Raw genomic sequence first — 15,274 nt, 5'->3', positions numbered from 1 at the left:
TAAAAGATATAAGATATGCTAAAGCGATTTTTTTTTAACTTTTAACTTGGAAGAGTTTTGACATACCTTAGTTTGGCTAAACTTTAACCTTTTACGCATCGCACGCATCGGATTCTCCGGCTTTTTGCGGAGTATAGCAAATTAAGCTTAATTTTGTAAAATTTTGTCTGTGCTGCGAAAAATTTTATTAGATCGTTGTTTGAAACAAAAGTGGGTTACATTTGTATCGCAGGTAATACATAATCATCAAGGGTATTTATAAATCACTAAAACACTTTTTAATTCATTCTTATTGGATAATTAATTAAGAAGTTTAATAAATGTAAGAACTACACCTAAACAAAACAGTTATTTAAAATAACTGAAAAAACACCCGATTTTAGTGCAAGAATACGGCACTTCAAAATATCTGTAGAACAGGACCGAATGCATACAGAAAGCAGGAATATACTAAATACGTCTATAGTCTCATTCTGCCACAAATCTCTCAAAATAAACTGTTCCTACGGGATGCTTTAAAAATAAATCAAACGAAGATGAAGTCGAGGGCAATAGCTAGTATAACCTTATAATAGTAAAAATAACAACAAAATTAGAATACAAATAAATTCATAAACTGAGGATTAGTATAGAAGTGTAGATTCAGATAGATTATGCTTATTGTTTATTGTATCCTTTGTTACAGAAGTGTGCTGTAATAATGGCTGCGGGGGATGTAACGCGCCGTGCCTCCATCACAGCGCCGTCTATGCACCGACGTCCTTCGGCCAGACGTGGATCACTCATTAAAGGATCTCAGCCTTCAGCATCACAGGTTTTTTTTTTAATTTTAGCAATCATTGCGGTGATAGCCTAGCGTGCAGTGTGACGTCTGCCGTCACACTGCACGAAAACAGTGGTCACCACACCTTTCCGGCGAGTGTCGTACGAGGTGTACTGAGGAAATACAACTACGATCTGTGCTACTATTACGATCTACTGCGTGTACTACGATCTACTAATCACATTACGTGATTTACATTTCACGCAACTACAACTAACGCCATCTAGTGTTAGCGGGTCAGTATTGCGTTTTATTGTAATGTTACAATTCTAAATTATTCATCTGCTTAAAACGACGGAATCTGCACTTCGCCAGCGTGGTGGATTACGGCTTAAACCTTTCTCATTCTGAGCTTGGGCCACTAAAGGGTAATGGGTTTAAGATGATGCCGTGTTTAAGGTTACAAAATGGCGATATTCGCTTCCGTGCTTCGGAAAGCACGTAAGCCGTGGCTCCCATATTTTGACCTTATTTTTTAGTTATGGAAATAATTAATGGATGCAACTCATGTGCTTGTAATAAGACCGGTAACCACACCCCACAGACCGCAACGCAGCAATGCTACTTGGCGGCAGAAATAACCATTGTGGTAGTACGTCCCCGGACTACTACCACTTTCTTGACTGGCCGAGATCACCTGCCTTTTTTTTGTAATAATTTCATTGGATACAATAAACTGTATTTTCCTTTCATATTATTTCATAATTTACTAAAAAACTTACATTGGAATGAAAAACTAAATTACTGTTAGACAAGTAGCCTGGTCCTATTTCTTTCCTCACTTCGTAACCGTTCTTTATCTATTCATGCAATCTCTGACGAAACGTTCAGTGATTCGCTATTTAGGTTTTGACGTGTATTTTTACTGGTGACTCTAGTCTCAACGTGTATTTTTACTAGGCACTCTAAATAGTAACTTTTAGCCAGTATATTTATGGCACTTTGAACATCGGGTTATATTTGTTGTCCGTACAAATGTTTCCACAGTGCGACTTCTGAGCAAATATTGATACACTTACAGCTACTAGTTTACATTTACTTCTTGGCTTAATTACTGACGACATAACATTGCAAATTATGAGAAATTGCCTTAAATATTTTCATTCAGTGAATTATCTTATTATCTTTACTTTCCATTATAGCAATATTTAACAAGTTATTTAACCTGATAAAGGCACCGGCAACCAAATCTTAAGTTTTAAGAAGTATTTTTTATTTATAGATATTACATACAATGTTTTTTTTTAATATACTTAATCTAGAAATCTGCGTACAAAATATTTTTGGCCTAAATAAAGTTTACTATTATTACTAAAACACTTCATTTTAAAAACATAAAAACTTTTAATACTGGATAACAATATCCCCATACTATGACCAACGACGAAAGTTTTAACTTTCCTCTTTTTTTAACTTGAATTCATTGATTGCAACATAGTTGAGTTGTTTGTATTCAATTCAGTAGCAGCCATATTGTAATGAGCGAAGTATGGATTTAAAACTGGTGAAGATCAGATGAAGCTCCTTGGAAATAAAAAAATGGTTTGTCATTTTGAAACTCCAAAAATGGGAAAAGTAACTCGGAATCAGTATTAAAGTTTATTTTCCGGCGAGTGTCGTACGAGGTGTACTGAGGAAATACAACTACGATCTGTGCTTCTATTACGATCTACTGCGTGTACTACGATCTACTACTAATCACATTACGTGATTTACATTTCACGCAACTACAACTAACGCCATCTAGTGTTAGCGGGTCAGTATTGCGTTTTATTGTAATGTTACAATTCTAAATTATTCATCTGCTTAAAACGACGGAATCTGCACTTCGCCAGCGTGGTGGATTACGGGTTAAACCTTTCTCATTCTGAGCTTGGGCCACTAAGGGGTAATGGGTTTAAGATGATGCCGTGTTTAAGGTTACAAATTGTCATTTTGAAACTCCAAAAATGGGAAAAGTAACTCGGAATCAGTATTAAAGTTTAGTTAATCTTTTATATTACTTATATCTACTATTTGATTGGTTGTTTATTTGTTATAGATAAACTATTACTTTTAACGGACAGAACGACATCAAGCGCGTCGCAGGTAGCCGTTGGACACAAGCGGCCCAAAACCGTAGAATTTGGAACTCCCTACAAAATACGTATGTCCAGTAGTGCACGTCTATCGGTTGATATGATGATTACTTTTAAAGTTTTCTACGATTTAGTCCGCGTATAATTTCAGATAATTTTAATTTACTCATACAACCAACCTTCCATTTATCCTCTGATAATTTCTCAAAAGCTTTTGTTTCTTTAAGTGGTTAAACTTAAAATAACTTCATTATATTCTAGATACTCATACTTCTAAAATTGAAAAATCATTTACAATAGAATTATTCTAAAAATAATAGTCATTTTATCTTTATTTTACATACCTTTTGGAGTAAAATAACGTTGAATTGGAATGTAATGATGGGTGGATGGAAAAGTCACTGTTATATTATGATGGACTACTTAAAACTCAAAACCAAGTTTATCTGCGAAAATTTATTTATGATGGGTCCGCCTTTTTTAAACATATTTTTTGGTGTGATTAAAAAAAAGAATAATCTACACGCCTAAAATTAAAGCAAAAGCTTTCTATCATCCATTGCTTTGAAGCAAAATGTAAGGTAGCAATTTCCGTTTTCGGATTTCGATTAATATTCAGCTCGCAACTTTCTTGATAACTTTGTTAAAACTTGAGTGCCGTTTTAACCAATCATTAAAACTGCGATCGTTTATCTATTGCTTGGTTAGTTTGTTTTAGCAATTTTGATGAAATTTGACACATAACATAAGAGATTTAATTTGGTGAAACAAAGGGATTCCCGCGAGATTTTATAAAAACCATAACAAACTGAGTAAAAAAAATTATGGAACGCGGCGCGTTGAAATGTGTAGATACTACATCGCCCTAGGGACCTCTTCATTATCATTCTTAGATTGTTCCTAACTCAGGAGTGATCAGGATTAGCAACAGTTTCTTGAATGAACATCCCAATATCCAAAAATTTACAGCCGTATCTGGAAATCGAACTTTGTACTTACAACAACTACAATACAAACCAGGTGGTTAAGCTCACGACTCTAATCATGTCAAAATCCCTAGAATACTTTAAAATGATAAAATATTATTATACCTCTTTCAATTAAAATCTAGCAATAAATCGCCTTGTTATATTTATCGTTAAAATATTTAATGAAAATTTCTGCGAAAATGTAAAAAGCTCCTTTCAAACAATAATGTTCTCGACAACCATATTGTATAGAATTAAAACATTAAATGTCGGCAGTTTTGGAATTCAGAGAATGTAAGATGTTAATTACTCACTAAGCAACCGAAGTGATAAGGGTAAATGTTGTGTTTTTATCTCGTGTTGTATGGAAAATTCTCGGTTGACTCTCATTAAATACCCTTGCGCCTTTCGCAGTAGGCATCCAAACTCTCTGCACATCGAGTTTTCATACGCGAGATAATATGGCAGAAAACCAAAGATAAAAGATATAAAATAAAATGAAGGACCTTAAAATTTTGAATAAAATTTTTAATTTAAGTTAGGTTAAGGGCGCGTTTGGAACCCTCTAGAAGCTTTAGTTTTTTAAGTTAAAGAATGTAATTATCAACGTCACCGCACAATAATGAGAAAAACTATGACATTTCATAGATAGATGTGATAGAATTAAAAATGCGAAAGTGTCTCCGTTTGTTTGTTTGCTTTTACTAGCTAAGTAATCTAGATAAAATCTGGCACACATATAGCTTACATTTTAGAGTCTGACATAGGATATTTATCCCGAAAAAGCTGCTGTTAAAATATTGCTGCTGCGGAATTAAAATAAGTATCTTTTATATCATATGCATGCCGTTGCCGTTTGCTTCCTTGGGATGAAAAGTGGCCTATATTGCTCGCCGTCCTTTCGACTAACTCAATGCCAAAGATCAAGTTGATTTGTTGTTAGTTACGGCGTGAAAGGAGAACAAACAAACACACTTTCGTATTTATAATATTAGTTAGGATTAAATATTATCTTCCAAACCCTCAGAGCACTAGCACTTGACAGGTTTTAATACAACTATCCTTCTTGAGAATTCCAACGAACCCCATGCTATTGCTTTGGTACAATAAAACCAAAACAGCAAAATCTAGTTTTAAAATTAGAAATAAAAGTGCGGTTTGAAAACCTTCTATTTTTAAACTGGAATACAGAGAACATTCGCAAATAACTCTTTTTAACTGCAGTGGGCGGGCTTATTTCGTGCACAACGATTTAAGCAGCAATTAACCGTGAAATGCAGTTTAACATTTCTTAGCAAACACCTGAATTATTTAGAGATTTAATTGGATTCATCTAAGAATGTTTGACACATACTTATGCATGTGCAAGATTTCTTTACATGAGTCAACTCCCTTTATATTGAAATTCTAATTCAAATTGAAATTTTGTTTATTCATGTAGAAGGCCTAAACATCACATCATCACAGGTACTTATGAAGCGTTCATAAATTTAACATGTTACACTAATAATAGTGATGGTGATAACTGCATCCGTTAACTTAAAACTAAAGCTAGGAGGGTTCCAAACGCGCCCTGGTCTAAGAAGAGTCCACAACAAACTTAGCCAGGTAAAATAAATACTGTATGTTTCTTTGCAAGAATTTCTATATATAGACTGTAACTGAAAATATATCGAATTTAGATCGTGTGTATAAATATAATAAACGTGTGCTCTTATTTCCTACTTATATAATATACGCGTGTTCTTGTTTGCTTAATGTTCAAGACGGAATACCATTTCAGTTACTTACAGGACTTTTTATTCAACCCGTAAAGTTTTTTTTTCAACTTCATGATCGACTTTTATTGTATACTGCCACCGCTGGAAAAAAAAATCGTAGGCAACACCTATTCCTTACTAATATTACAAGACCCACTTTCACATTTAAGTATGAGTATAAATGCGAGTCCTTCCATCACGTCCTAAGTAAGAAACCAAACAATTTGATTTTTGGCACCGAGTTAGTTAAAAGGATCGAGAGTAACTTATTATCCCAGCAAAACAAATGATTCCCACAGGACATGAAAAAAATACGTAATAAACGCGAACGGTAACCGCGGGAAACCGCTAGTTTACTATAAAGAAACTCTTCAACTTATGTTGACCTACTTAACTTTGAACGAAGGCCCCAGCCGATAAATTTGCCACGGGCCCCTAACGATATAGTTACGCCAGAGGTTATAACTAAACGATAGTAAATAATTAATTGGTGGTACCATTTTTTAAATTGCTGAGTACCGCGAAACGAGATTGAACGAACTTAAACAATTAATAACCTATGTTGCTATTTACAGCAAAAAAAAGAAAAACACTTTATTGCACGTATAACATACAGGAAAAGAAACAGTAAGGAGTATACAGTACACTATGTAGACATGCAAAGGCGGCCTTATTGCTGCAAGCAATCTCTTACAAGCAACCTTTGTAGATAGTACTTACAGCAAGAGAACAGGATAGTGCCAAGAGTGTTGATACATAAATACCAAAATGTAAAGATACAAATACATATATAATTAAAATTAATTTACGTCATATATAAATATAAAATATACATTATATATATAAATATATAACAAACATAATATATATAAGTAGATTTTAACACACAATTAATAAAAAAGATATGTTATTCTGGACTATATCTGTGACGAAATGGCTGTGCGCTTGTCACGATTCAGAAAAATAATGACGATATAACTAAAATTAAAAAATTCGTTTTCTTACTTAGTCATTCATCATTGGGATTCAAAACAATAAAATATGCAAACATATTTTTTTTTTTTTTTATTTGGTTGTCCAAATTTGTTTAATTACTTATTAATGTCTACTGATTTTTCCTCCAAGTGTAGGTAGCAGTTTGGAAAGAAGACAAATTTCTAATTTATCTTGAACTCTATGATTCCTAAAATGAATCAAAAAATTGGAAAATAATATAATAATTGTAATTAAAAGTTTGTTGGATCCAAGAATAGAAACCTACTAATAAAAATTTAATTTTATATTTTGCTATAATATGTGGTGCCGTGTGGTGACGGCAGATTATAACACAGTTGCCACCACTCCTCCTTTTCCCGCGTAGGGGGCGACTTAGGGAATGGAACGGGCAGCAGCTTCCTCTGTGCTTTTACTGTGCCATCTACCCTCTTGCTCAGCGTAGTGATAATGGGCAAAGCATCTCGTTGGGAGTCCAGCAGTGGCCGCTATAGGCCATTGATAGATGCTTTTTAACCCTTTTTTTCAGAATGTAATCGTTAACGTATATGTTTTTTTATCCGTAGGAGGTGCCATGGGACATCATCGACCGATGCGCGCTCCCAATAGTGCTGTGCCACGCACTCGCCGTAGTGATGTCCGCTCTGCTAAACGCGATGCACATCAGCCAAATATCAGTATTCACGTTGTTCCTGTGGTTCGCAATATCAGTCACCGGATCGCTTTGGTTCTATCACAACCTCCAGGTTAGTTATTTCAAGTAAAATAACAACAATACTTTTTTTAATTCCGCTACAAGTTAGCCCTTTACTGCAATCTCACCTGGTGGTAAGCGATGATGCAGTCTAAGACGGCAGCGGGCTAACATGTTAGAAGTATAGCAGTTATATTAAACCCCTAATCGGTTTTCACACAGACTGCTTGATAACACGAATTTTTATGTAAGGTGGTAACTAGCCACGACCGAAGGCTCCCACCGTCCAAAGAAATTAAAAACCTAGGATCGTACCTGGGACCTCCACTTATAATACCACATCGCATACCACTGCGCCGGGGAGGTCGTCGAATACTATGACGCCGCACACGGTCACACCGAAGTTTGCCATTGTTCAGGACTATGTTGCTGTGGGAAAATAGTGAACACGAGCCTTTGTTCAACATAAGATATTCAACCGATAGGTAAACCTACTAATAACAAAGCAAAACGCTGCGGCGGGAAAACTTCAGTCTACACTATCTCTAACTTTGTACATTCACTGATTTTTTTAATAGAATATAGGCAAAGGTCTAGTTCTTTCAGTTATTGGGTTTATTAGTTCTTAGATAAAGAGAGCATGGCAATAATGATCGTTTACAAAACCACACGTAAGCAGGCAAACTAGTAATAAATGAGATTTTTTTTATGTCTTTCCAGCGATTGTTCATTTAATTTATCCGATCAAAAGTATTTCAAGTAAAAATAATTCCGTTTACTACACTAGAAATAAAAAAAAAAATGTAATGCAGTTTTGAAACGCTGATCGAACCTATTCAATTACTTTTTACGCAAGTAAATGACCGGAACAGTGATTGGAGACGCCTTGCTCGTAATCACTACGGGATGTAATAATACTGTTTACTTTTTAATATAAGTTTAATTTATGTCGTCGGTGAGTTTTCCATTTTTATAAATAGTTTTCCATTGATAAATAATGTACATTACCGAATACAAACGACTAACTGAATATTTGTTTCTATGGAATAATATTTATCATCTTCATCATCAGCGTATTAACGTCCAACTTGCAAAGGCCGCCTCCCTCATAGGAGATAGAGATTTAAGAAGATATATATCCCACCACGCTGCTCCAATGCGGTTTGGTGGTGTATAAAACAAGATTTTTTCTTGCTTGGATTCTGGCCTAATAGTAAAAAGATCCTAATAGAGGGCCTAATATGTGATACGCTAGTAGATGCGTCCTCACTCTGATTTCAAGGAACCCACGATGTGTGAAACAAGAAATAAAGAATTCGTGAGGGCGTTTCAACATGATCTCTTATTCATGTTATTGTGAAAAGATGTACAATAAAAAAGATTTTGAATAAAAAATACATAGTTGATAAAAACAAAACCCTAACGCTTAAAATACGTTATATTGGGGACTCATTATTTTAAGTCCACAATGGTAAAGTGTGGCCTACATTCGCCCACAAACGTAATCCCATCCACCCACATAAATGAAGCGTTCTTTTAACAATGATGAAATGAAATTAATTGTATTTATTTTGCAGAATAAATATATTTCCGTAGTTGATCTTTATTGTACAGACCAATGAATTTATTTATCGTTATTTTAATATGTGCAGTTATATTTGACGTATTTATAAATTAAAAAAGGATTGTGTTGTTTTATGAAAAACGGTAAAAGTGATACTTTTTTCACATTATAGAATATTCCATTAAGGGTATGAAAATCGCTTCATCAATCTTAATTTTATACTTGGAAAATGGGAATGATCAAGGGAAATGATAAAAATAGACTAAGTCTCCAACTAATATTTTTATTGAAATCTGTGTCTTAGAGTACGGCATACATAATACTTTACAATTATTTAGATTATATACACATATTAAAAACCTGAAAAAAATATTTTATAATCGTTGAGTCATTTTGAACTGTTTTTAAATTATTTTCAATCATTCTATTAACACAAAGTCACTGGCGATATTTGAAAAAGCCGTTAAGTTTTATTATTTGTCCAACTGAAGGCGATAGCCCGCCTTTTGTATTCTACTTCTAATTTTATGTTTCTTTTTTTCTTGTATAATTCCTTATGTGTTGTACAAACAAAGAGTTATAATAAGTTTATAAATGTAACCAATATTCAATAGTCTATAATACACTACACTGTCACTTTATCCCTAAACCGCGGCCGACCGTCACGCGAAATGCAATACATAGACGAAGAAGTTTGAGAAGATGTATTAAAATTTTCACTTTAAAAATATCAGTAAAGGATTTTTAAGCAATTTCAAAAATTTCTAGTTTTAACGAATGAAAACATCATATAGTTGATGCTGGAATACTTTACCTAAAGATGTACGAAGCTCAGAATCGCTGAATATTCTTATATAATTTTATTTGTTTTAGCAATAAGACCACCTTTTCATACCGTGACAGTGTCGTATTTGTGATTATTCTGATTGTATCTATCTTAAGTTCTCAAAGGAGTGTAACATCAGTCTACCAGTCTCCCTTTATAAACTAAGAAAAGTATTTTTGCTACGATAAGCGATATCGACATCTGTGTTTCTTATTATTTGTACAAATGAGACTCTAAATTAGCGAAGATGCTAGTTATAATTATAATTAGGCTTTGTTTAAATAAAAGGATCTAACCTCCATTGAGGTAGCTTTGAGACATTTAGGGTCTGACAAATAAATTACAAACATTCAAATGTCACAACGTGAAAAAGACTGAATATTTAGTTATGCCACAATTATTAATTAGATCTTTTCTTTTTAACTAGGTGCAATGGGTTATCTGTTCAAATTATGCGATAGAACCCGCGGTCACATCCAATCGGAAAAAGATCTTTCTTATCATTTGTTTGTCCTTCCTCCGCCCCCTAAATGACTCCGCCGCCAACATTTTGGACAACCGACAAACCGCCCCCGAATCAACATTTTGGCATAGAATTAGTTAAAAGTATGAAGAGTAACGTGGACTACTTTCTATCTCAGGAAAAAAACGGTTCCCACGGGATTTGTAAAAACCTTAATAAACGCGAACTTTAACGCGGCCAATAACCACTCGGTATTAACAATACTAATGTGCATTTTACTGGTCTGTTGTTATTTCACGTAGCAATGGAATTGTACGCCGGATGATTTTTTTTACTTTTAACACAGTTTAAAAAGACTACATAACGTACCCTGTATATTATCTCGGTAAAATAATACATGCGAATGAAGACACCGGAAAAGGCTAATTAAAAGCTATCTTGTAATTAAATAAGTTTTCTACTCTCCTGCTTCACAGAGTCTCTTGGGTCGCTGCAAATAATTCAATTTATAACTATGGAAGCTTGTCTCTAATTAAACTTCGTGATATTAACTGGTTGGATTTTGATGATTATCTAGTTGCTTTAATTGGGTCTAAATTTAAAATTATTTCATGGAAAATGAGGTGCCAATCATGCACACATATATATATATATATATATACTCGTATTTATATATATATTAAGGCATAAGGTAAAAATTATATAATAAGCCAATGCCAAGCAGATGCTTAACCGAATGGTATGGTAGTAGGAAAACCATCGACTATAAACAGAGCTACACTTCGCGGGACATGCCAGGAACTGTTTCTACAATGTGCTGATCATCATGTGCCTGTAATAACACCGGAAACCGCGCCCTTCAGACCAGAATACAGCATTGCTTGCTTTAATCTAACTGACAGTTTTTCTAGATTAAACGCTTTATATTGACATAAACAAACATAATTATCGAATTCAGAAAAAAGGTTATTATATAAGATTAATATCTCAAAAGACAACATGTTTCTATTCATAATTTTTTTAAGTTTTTCGTTTACTAATGAACATGGAGTTCTGTTTTCTATATTTATTTCTCAGAAAACGGTTACTAATGAAAATGGAGTTCCGTTTTCTGAGAAATAAATATATTTTTCCTTATACTAAGTTTTTTAGAACTATAACTAAGAGGGAATAAGTTCTCTGTGTGAGTTTTCGCGCATAGAACCATCCATCCCATTTGTTATTAACCGCAGTATGCTTTTGCTGCTTCCCCGGACCCTCGGCAGCAGTGACTCCATTTAATCATATGGTCTTTGTAAAATCTAATTAGGTTATCTCTCTCTACTGTACGGCTGTAAACTAATTATAGCCACCTCCTCTCAACATGTAACGTATCGAACTAATGAAATTTAGTAAACTACATGATTCCCGGGGATAAGTGTGTTATAAACATCTATCTATCTATAAAAGGGAAAGTGTGTGGGTATGTTCCGTATAGGCTTCGAAACGGCTGGACCGATTTCAACGAAACTTTCAGGGAATCTCCGGTTTGACCTGACGAGTAATCCTGTAAAGTTTGGTGACGATCGGAGCACTCCTATTTTTGAACTGTAAAACTGTCAACTACTACTTTTATTTACTATGATGATATTCTATTTTTGGGTGTACATGGGTGTAGATAATGATCTTCACCCGCTCGAGAAGAGAAATAAATGATTTCATATATTATGAGACTTAAATTAAAAATTTAATGATGTAAGTTTATTGTTTAGATAAAATAAAGCAAAATCTAGCCCGGCGAAGCGGGCTGGGTACGGTAGTGTCTTATAAAGAGCTAAGGAGACATAATGGTAAAAGTTGTAAAAATATTCAGCATATTACTTGTACATCGACTGCAGTTAGCATGTCTGACTATTGATCACGAGGGTATTCGGTTCGAGACAAAATTATTAGGTATAGGATTTTTTCACTGAAGTATTTTTCAGTATTTATGATTGTCGGTTGGTAGAGACAAATTCGTCGCGTCTCGAAGATCCCTTACTTTTGTATACAGTAAACTGAGAATGACAATATTATGATACATAATCAGGAAAAAACACTCAGTTGTACAATTAACGGCCTTATTGCTAAAAACTAACCAAGAAAACCAATATGCAAAGGATACGATTACCAGTGTAAACTTTAATATTAGACCTACTAAACACATACATCACTTAATTTGCTGCTTTACATTTCAGGTTGAAATTATTTTTTTATATATTTATTTAGAATACTTTATTGCACAAACATTGAAGCAATAAAAGAAACACACAAGAAAAAGAAAAAAAAATTCAAAACTATTAAAATATGTATATATATAAATACAGTTGTGTGCAAAGGCGGTCTTATTGCAAATGCAATCTCTTACAGACAACCCTTTACATGAATAACATTTTTTACTTCAATAATATATCAGGGGGTGTAAGGGGGAGGCTAGTACCAGTCAGCCTCCCAAAATGCCAACCTCACCTGCACGTGGTGCACCCTGCCGTCTAACCGACGAGGCTCTGGCGACCGACAAGTGGCGGTATAACTACTTCAAATTGGCTAGACTGAATAAATGGCACAGACCGGTGTCGGGCAGCAGCGACGCCGGTGCGATCAGTCTAGCCCTGCGATGACCAACCCGCCTGCCCAGCGTGGTCATTACCGGGCAAATCTTTGTATGAATGGAGAAGAAAAAGCCACAGCCCCTAGTCCCCGGCAGCCCCGCTATTCCTGGCTCTGGCAGCGGTTATGGTAACGGCGGGGCAAGGGGTGTCAAGAATCTCCGGAAGAGATTCCGCTGCCAAACCCGACGACTGGACCTGGCAACGTATAACGCACGCACGTTGAGGACCGATGAGATGTTAGTCGAGCTGGAAGAAGCAGTGAGCAAGTTGCGCTGGAGTATCATGGGTTTATCTGAAATCCGTAGAGAGGGGGAGGACACGATAATCCTAAAATCCGGCAACTTGTTCTACTACCGGGAGGGCGAACAACAGTCCCAAGGTGGTGTCGGATTCATCGTCCACAAATCCCTTGTCAACAACATTGTTCGAGTCGAAAGCGTGTCGAGCAGGGTAGCGTACCTTGTACTCAGAACAACCAAACGGTATTCCCTGAAGGTTATACAGGTCTACGCAACCACAACTGCGCACTCCGACGAGGAAGTAGAGGCATTGTATGAGGATATTTCGAAAGCCATACATGCCTCGAAAACCTACTACAGTGTTGTGATGGGGGATTTCAACGCGAGGCTGGGCAAGCGAAGCGGTGCAGAGCTGAGAGTGGGGCAATTTGGATATGGGCAACGGAACGAACGGGGCCAAATGCTGGCCGACTTTATGGAGAAGGAGGGCCTCTTTATGATGAACTCCTTTTTCGAAAAGCGGCCGCACAGGAAATGGACCTGGCTGAGCCCCGATGGTTCGACGAGAAATGAGATCGACTTTATCATGTCGACCAAACGGCATATATTCAATGATGTCTCTGTGATCAACAGGGTGAAAACCGGGAGCGATCACCGTATGGTAAGAGGCGCATTGAATATAAATGTAAAGCTGGAAAGGGTCAGACTGGTAAAGTCTACGCTCCGGCCTACTCGTGCTCATATCCAAAACCCCGAGAGCTTTCAACTGGAGCTGCAAAACCGGTTTGATTGCCTGGACTGCGATTCTGTGGACGATCTTAACAACAGGCTTGTGGAAACTGTCCATACGGTTGGGTCCAAGTTCTTTAAGACCCACCGTAAACATAGAACCAAAAAGTTCTCAGCCCATACACTCGGGCTTATGGAGAAGAGACAAGAAATGAGACTACAGTCTTCAAAAGATGCGTCTGAATATCGGCGTATTAATAGACAGATCTCGAAGTTGCAGACGAAAGACTTGCGACACTTTAACACTGAGAAAATTAAAGTCGCCATTGAGCGCAACAAAGGCTCGAAAGTGTTCGCAAGAGATCTGTCTATCGGACAGAGCCTGTTGACTCGCCTGAAGACTGACAATGGTAGTCTCATATCTTCTAAACCAGAGATCCTGAGTGAGGTTGAGAAATTCTATGGACAGTTATACACCTCAACACAAAAGCCTGTTGAAAGTTTGGCTAAAGACCCTAGAGCCAAATTGACCCGACACTTCACTGAAGATATCCCGGACGTCAGCCTTTACGAGATTAGTATGGCTCTCAAACAACTTAAGAACAACAAGGCACCGGGTGATGACGGAATCACAGCAGAACTCCTGAAAGCGGGTGGAAAACCGATACTTAAAGTCCTTCAGCGGTTGTTCAATTCCGTCATTCATCAAGGCACAACGCCAGAGGCATGGCACAGGAGCGTGGTTGTTCTGTTCTTCAAAAAAGGTGATAATACCTTGCTGAAGAACTACAGACCTATCTCGCTGTTGAGCCATGTCTACAAGTTGTTCTCAAGAGTCATTACGAATCGTCTCGCGAATAGGTTCGACGACTTCCAGCCTCCTGAACAAGCCGGTTTCCGAAAGGGCTTCAGTACCATAGACCACATACATACGCTGCGGCAGGTTATACAGAAGACTCAAGAGTATAACCGGCCACTTTGCTTAGCGTTTGTGGACTATGAGAAAGCCTTTGATTCGGTGGAAACCTGGGCTGTGTTAAGGTCACTGCAGAGATGCCGAATTGACTACCGGTACATCGAAGTTTTGAAGTGTTTGTACAAAAACGCCACTATGTCAGTCCGTATACAGGACCAGACTACGAAACCGATCCAACTGCAGCGAGGAGTGCGACAGGGAGATGTTATCTCCCCGAAACTATTTACCGCTGCGTTGGAGGACGTTTTTAAGCTTCTGGATTGGAACGGGCTTGGCATCAACATTAACGGCGAGTACATCACTCAACTTCGGTTTGCCGACGATGTAGTCAAATTCGCAGAGACTCTGGAAGACCTTAATGCGATGCTCAATGACCTCAGCAGAGTTTCTCAACAGGTGGGCCTTCGTATGAACATGAGCAAGACGAAAATTATGTCTAACGCTCATGTTCCGCTCCACCCAATAATTGTTGGGAACTCTGCACTCGAAATTGTAGACGAGTATATATACCTAGGACACACGATCCAGTTA

General features: G+C 36.6%; 1 protein-coding gene across 3 annotated transcripts in view; it reads left to right on the top strand.

The window, feature by feature from the left end:
- LOC120629984 (D-beta-hydroxybutyrate dehydrogenase, mitochondrial) overlaps positions 1-15,274 on the top strand; it is an 82,254-nt gene that overhangs the window by 21,639 nt on the left and 45,341 nt on the right. For 2 of the 3 annotated variants that reach the window (XM_039899094.1, XM_039899095.1), the window contains exons 2-3: positions 686-814; positions 7,189-7,368. In XM_039899094.1, coding sequence (XP_039755028.1) covers positions 701-814; positions 7,189-7,368 — 294 coding nt within the window. In that variant the 5' untranslated portion in view covers positions 686-700. The remainder of the gene's footprint in view (positions 1-685; positions 815-7,188; positions 7,369-15,274) is intronic. The other variant, XM_039899097.1, reaches the window with a different exon arrangement.

Source organism: Pararge aegeria, chromosome 15 (genome assembly GCF_905163445.1).
Source record: "Pararge aegeria chromosome 15, ilParAegt1.1, whole genome shotgun sequence".
NCBI lineage: Eukaryota > Metazoa > Arthropoda > Insecta > Lepidoptera > Nymphalidae > Pararge > Pararge aegeria.
This window is presented reverse-complemented; position numbering and strand designations above follow the sequence as displayed.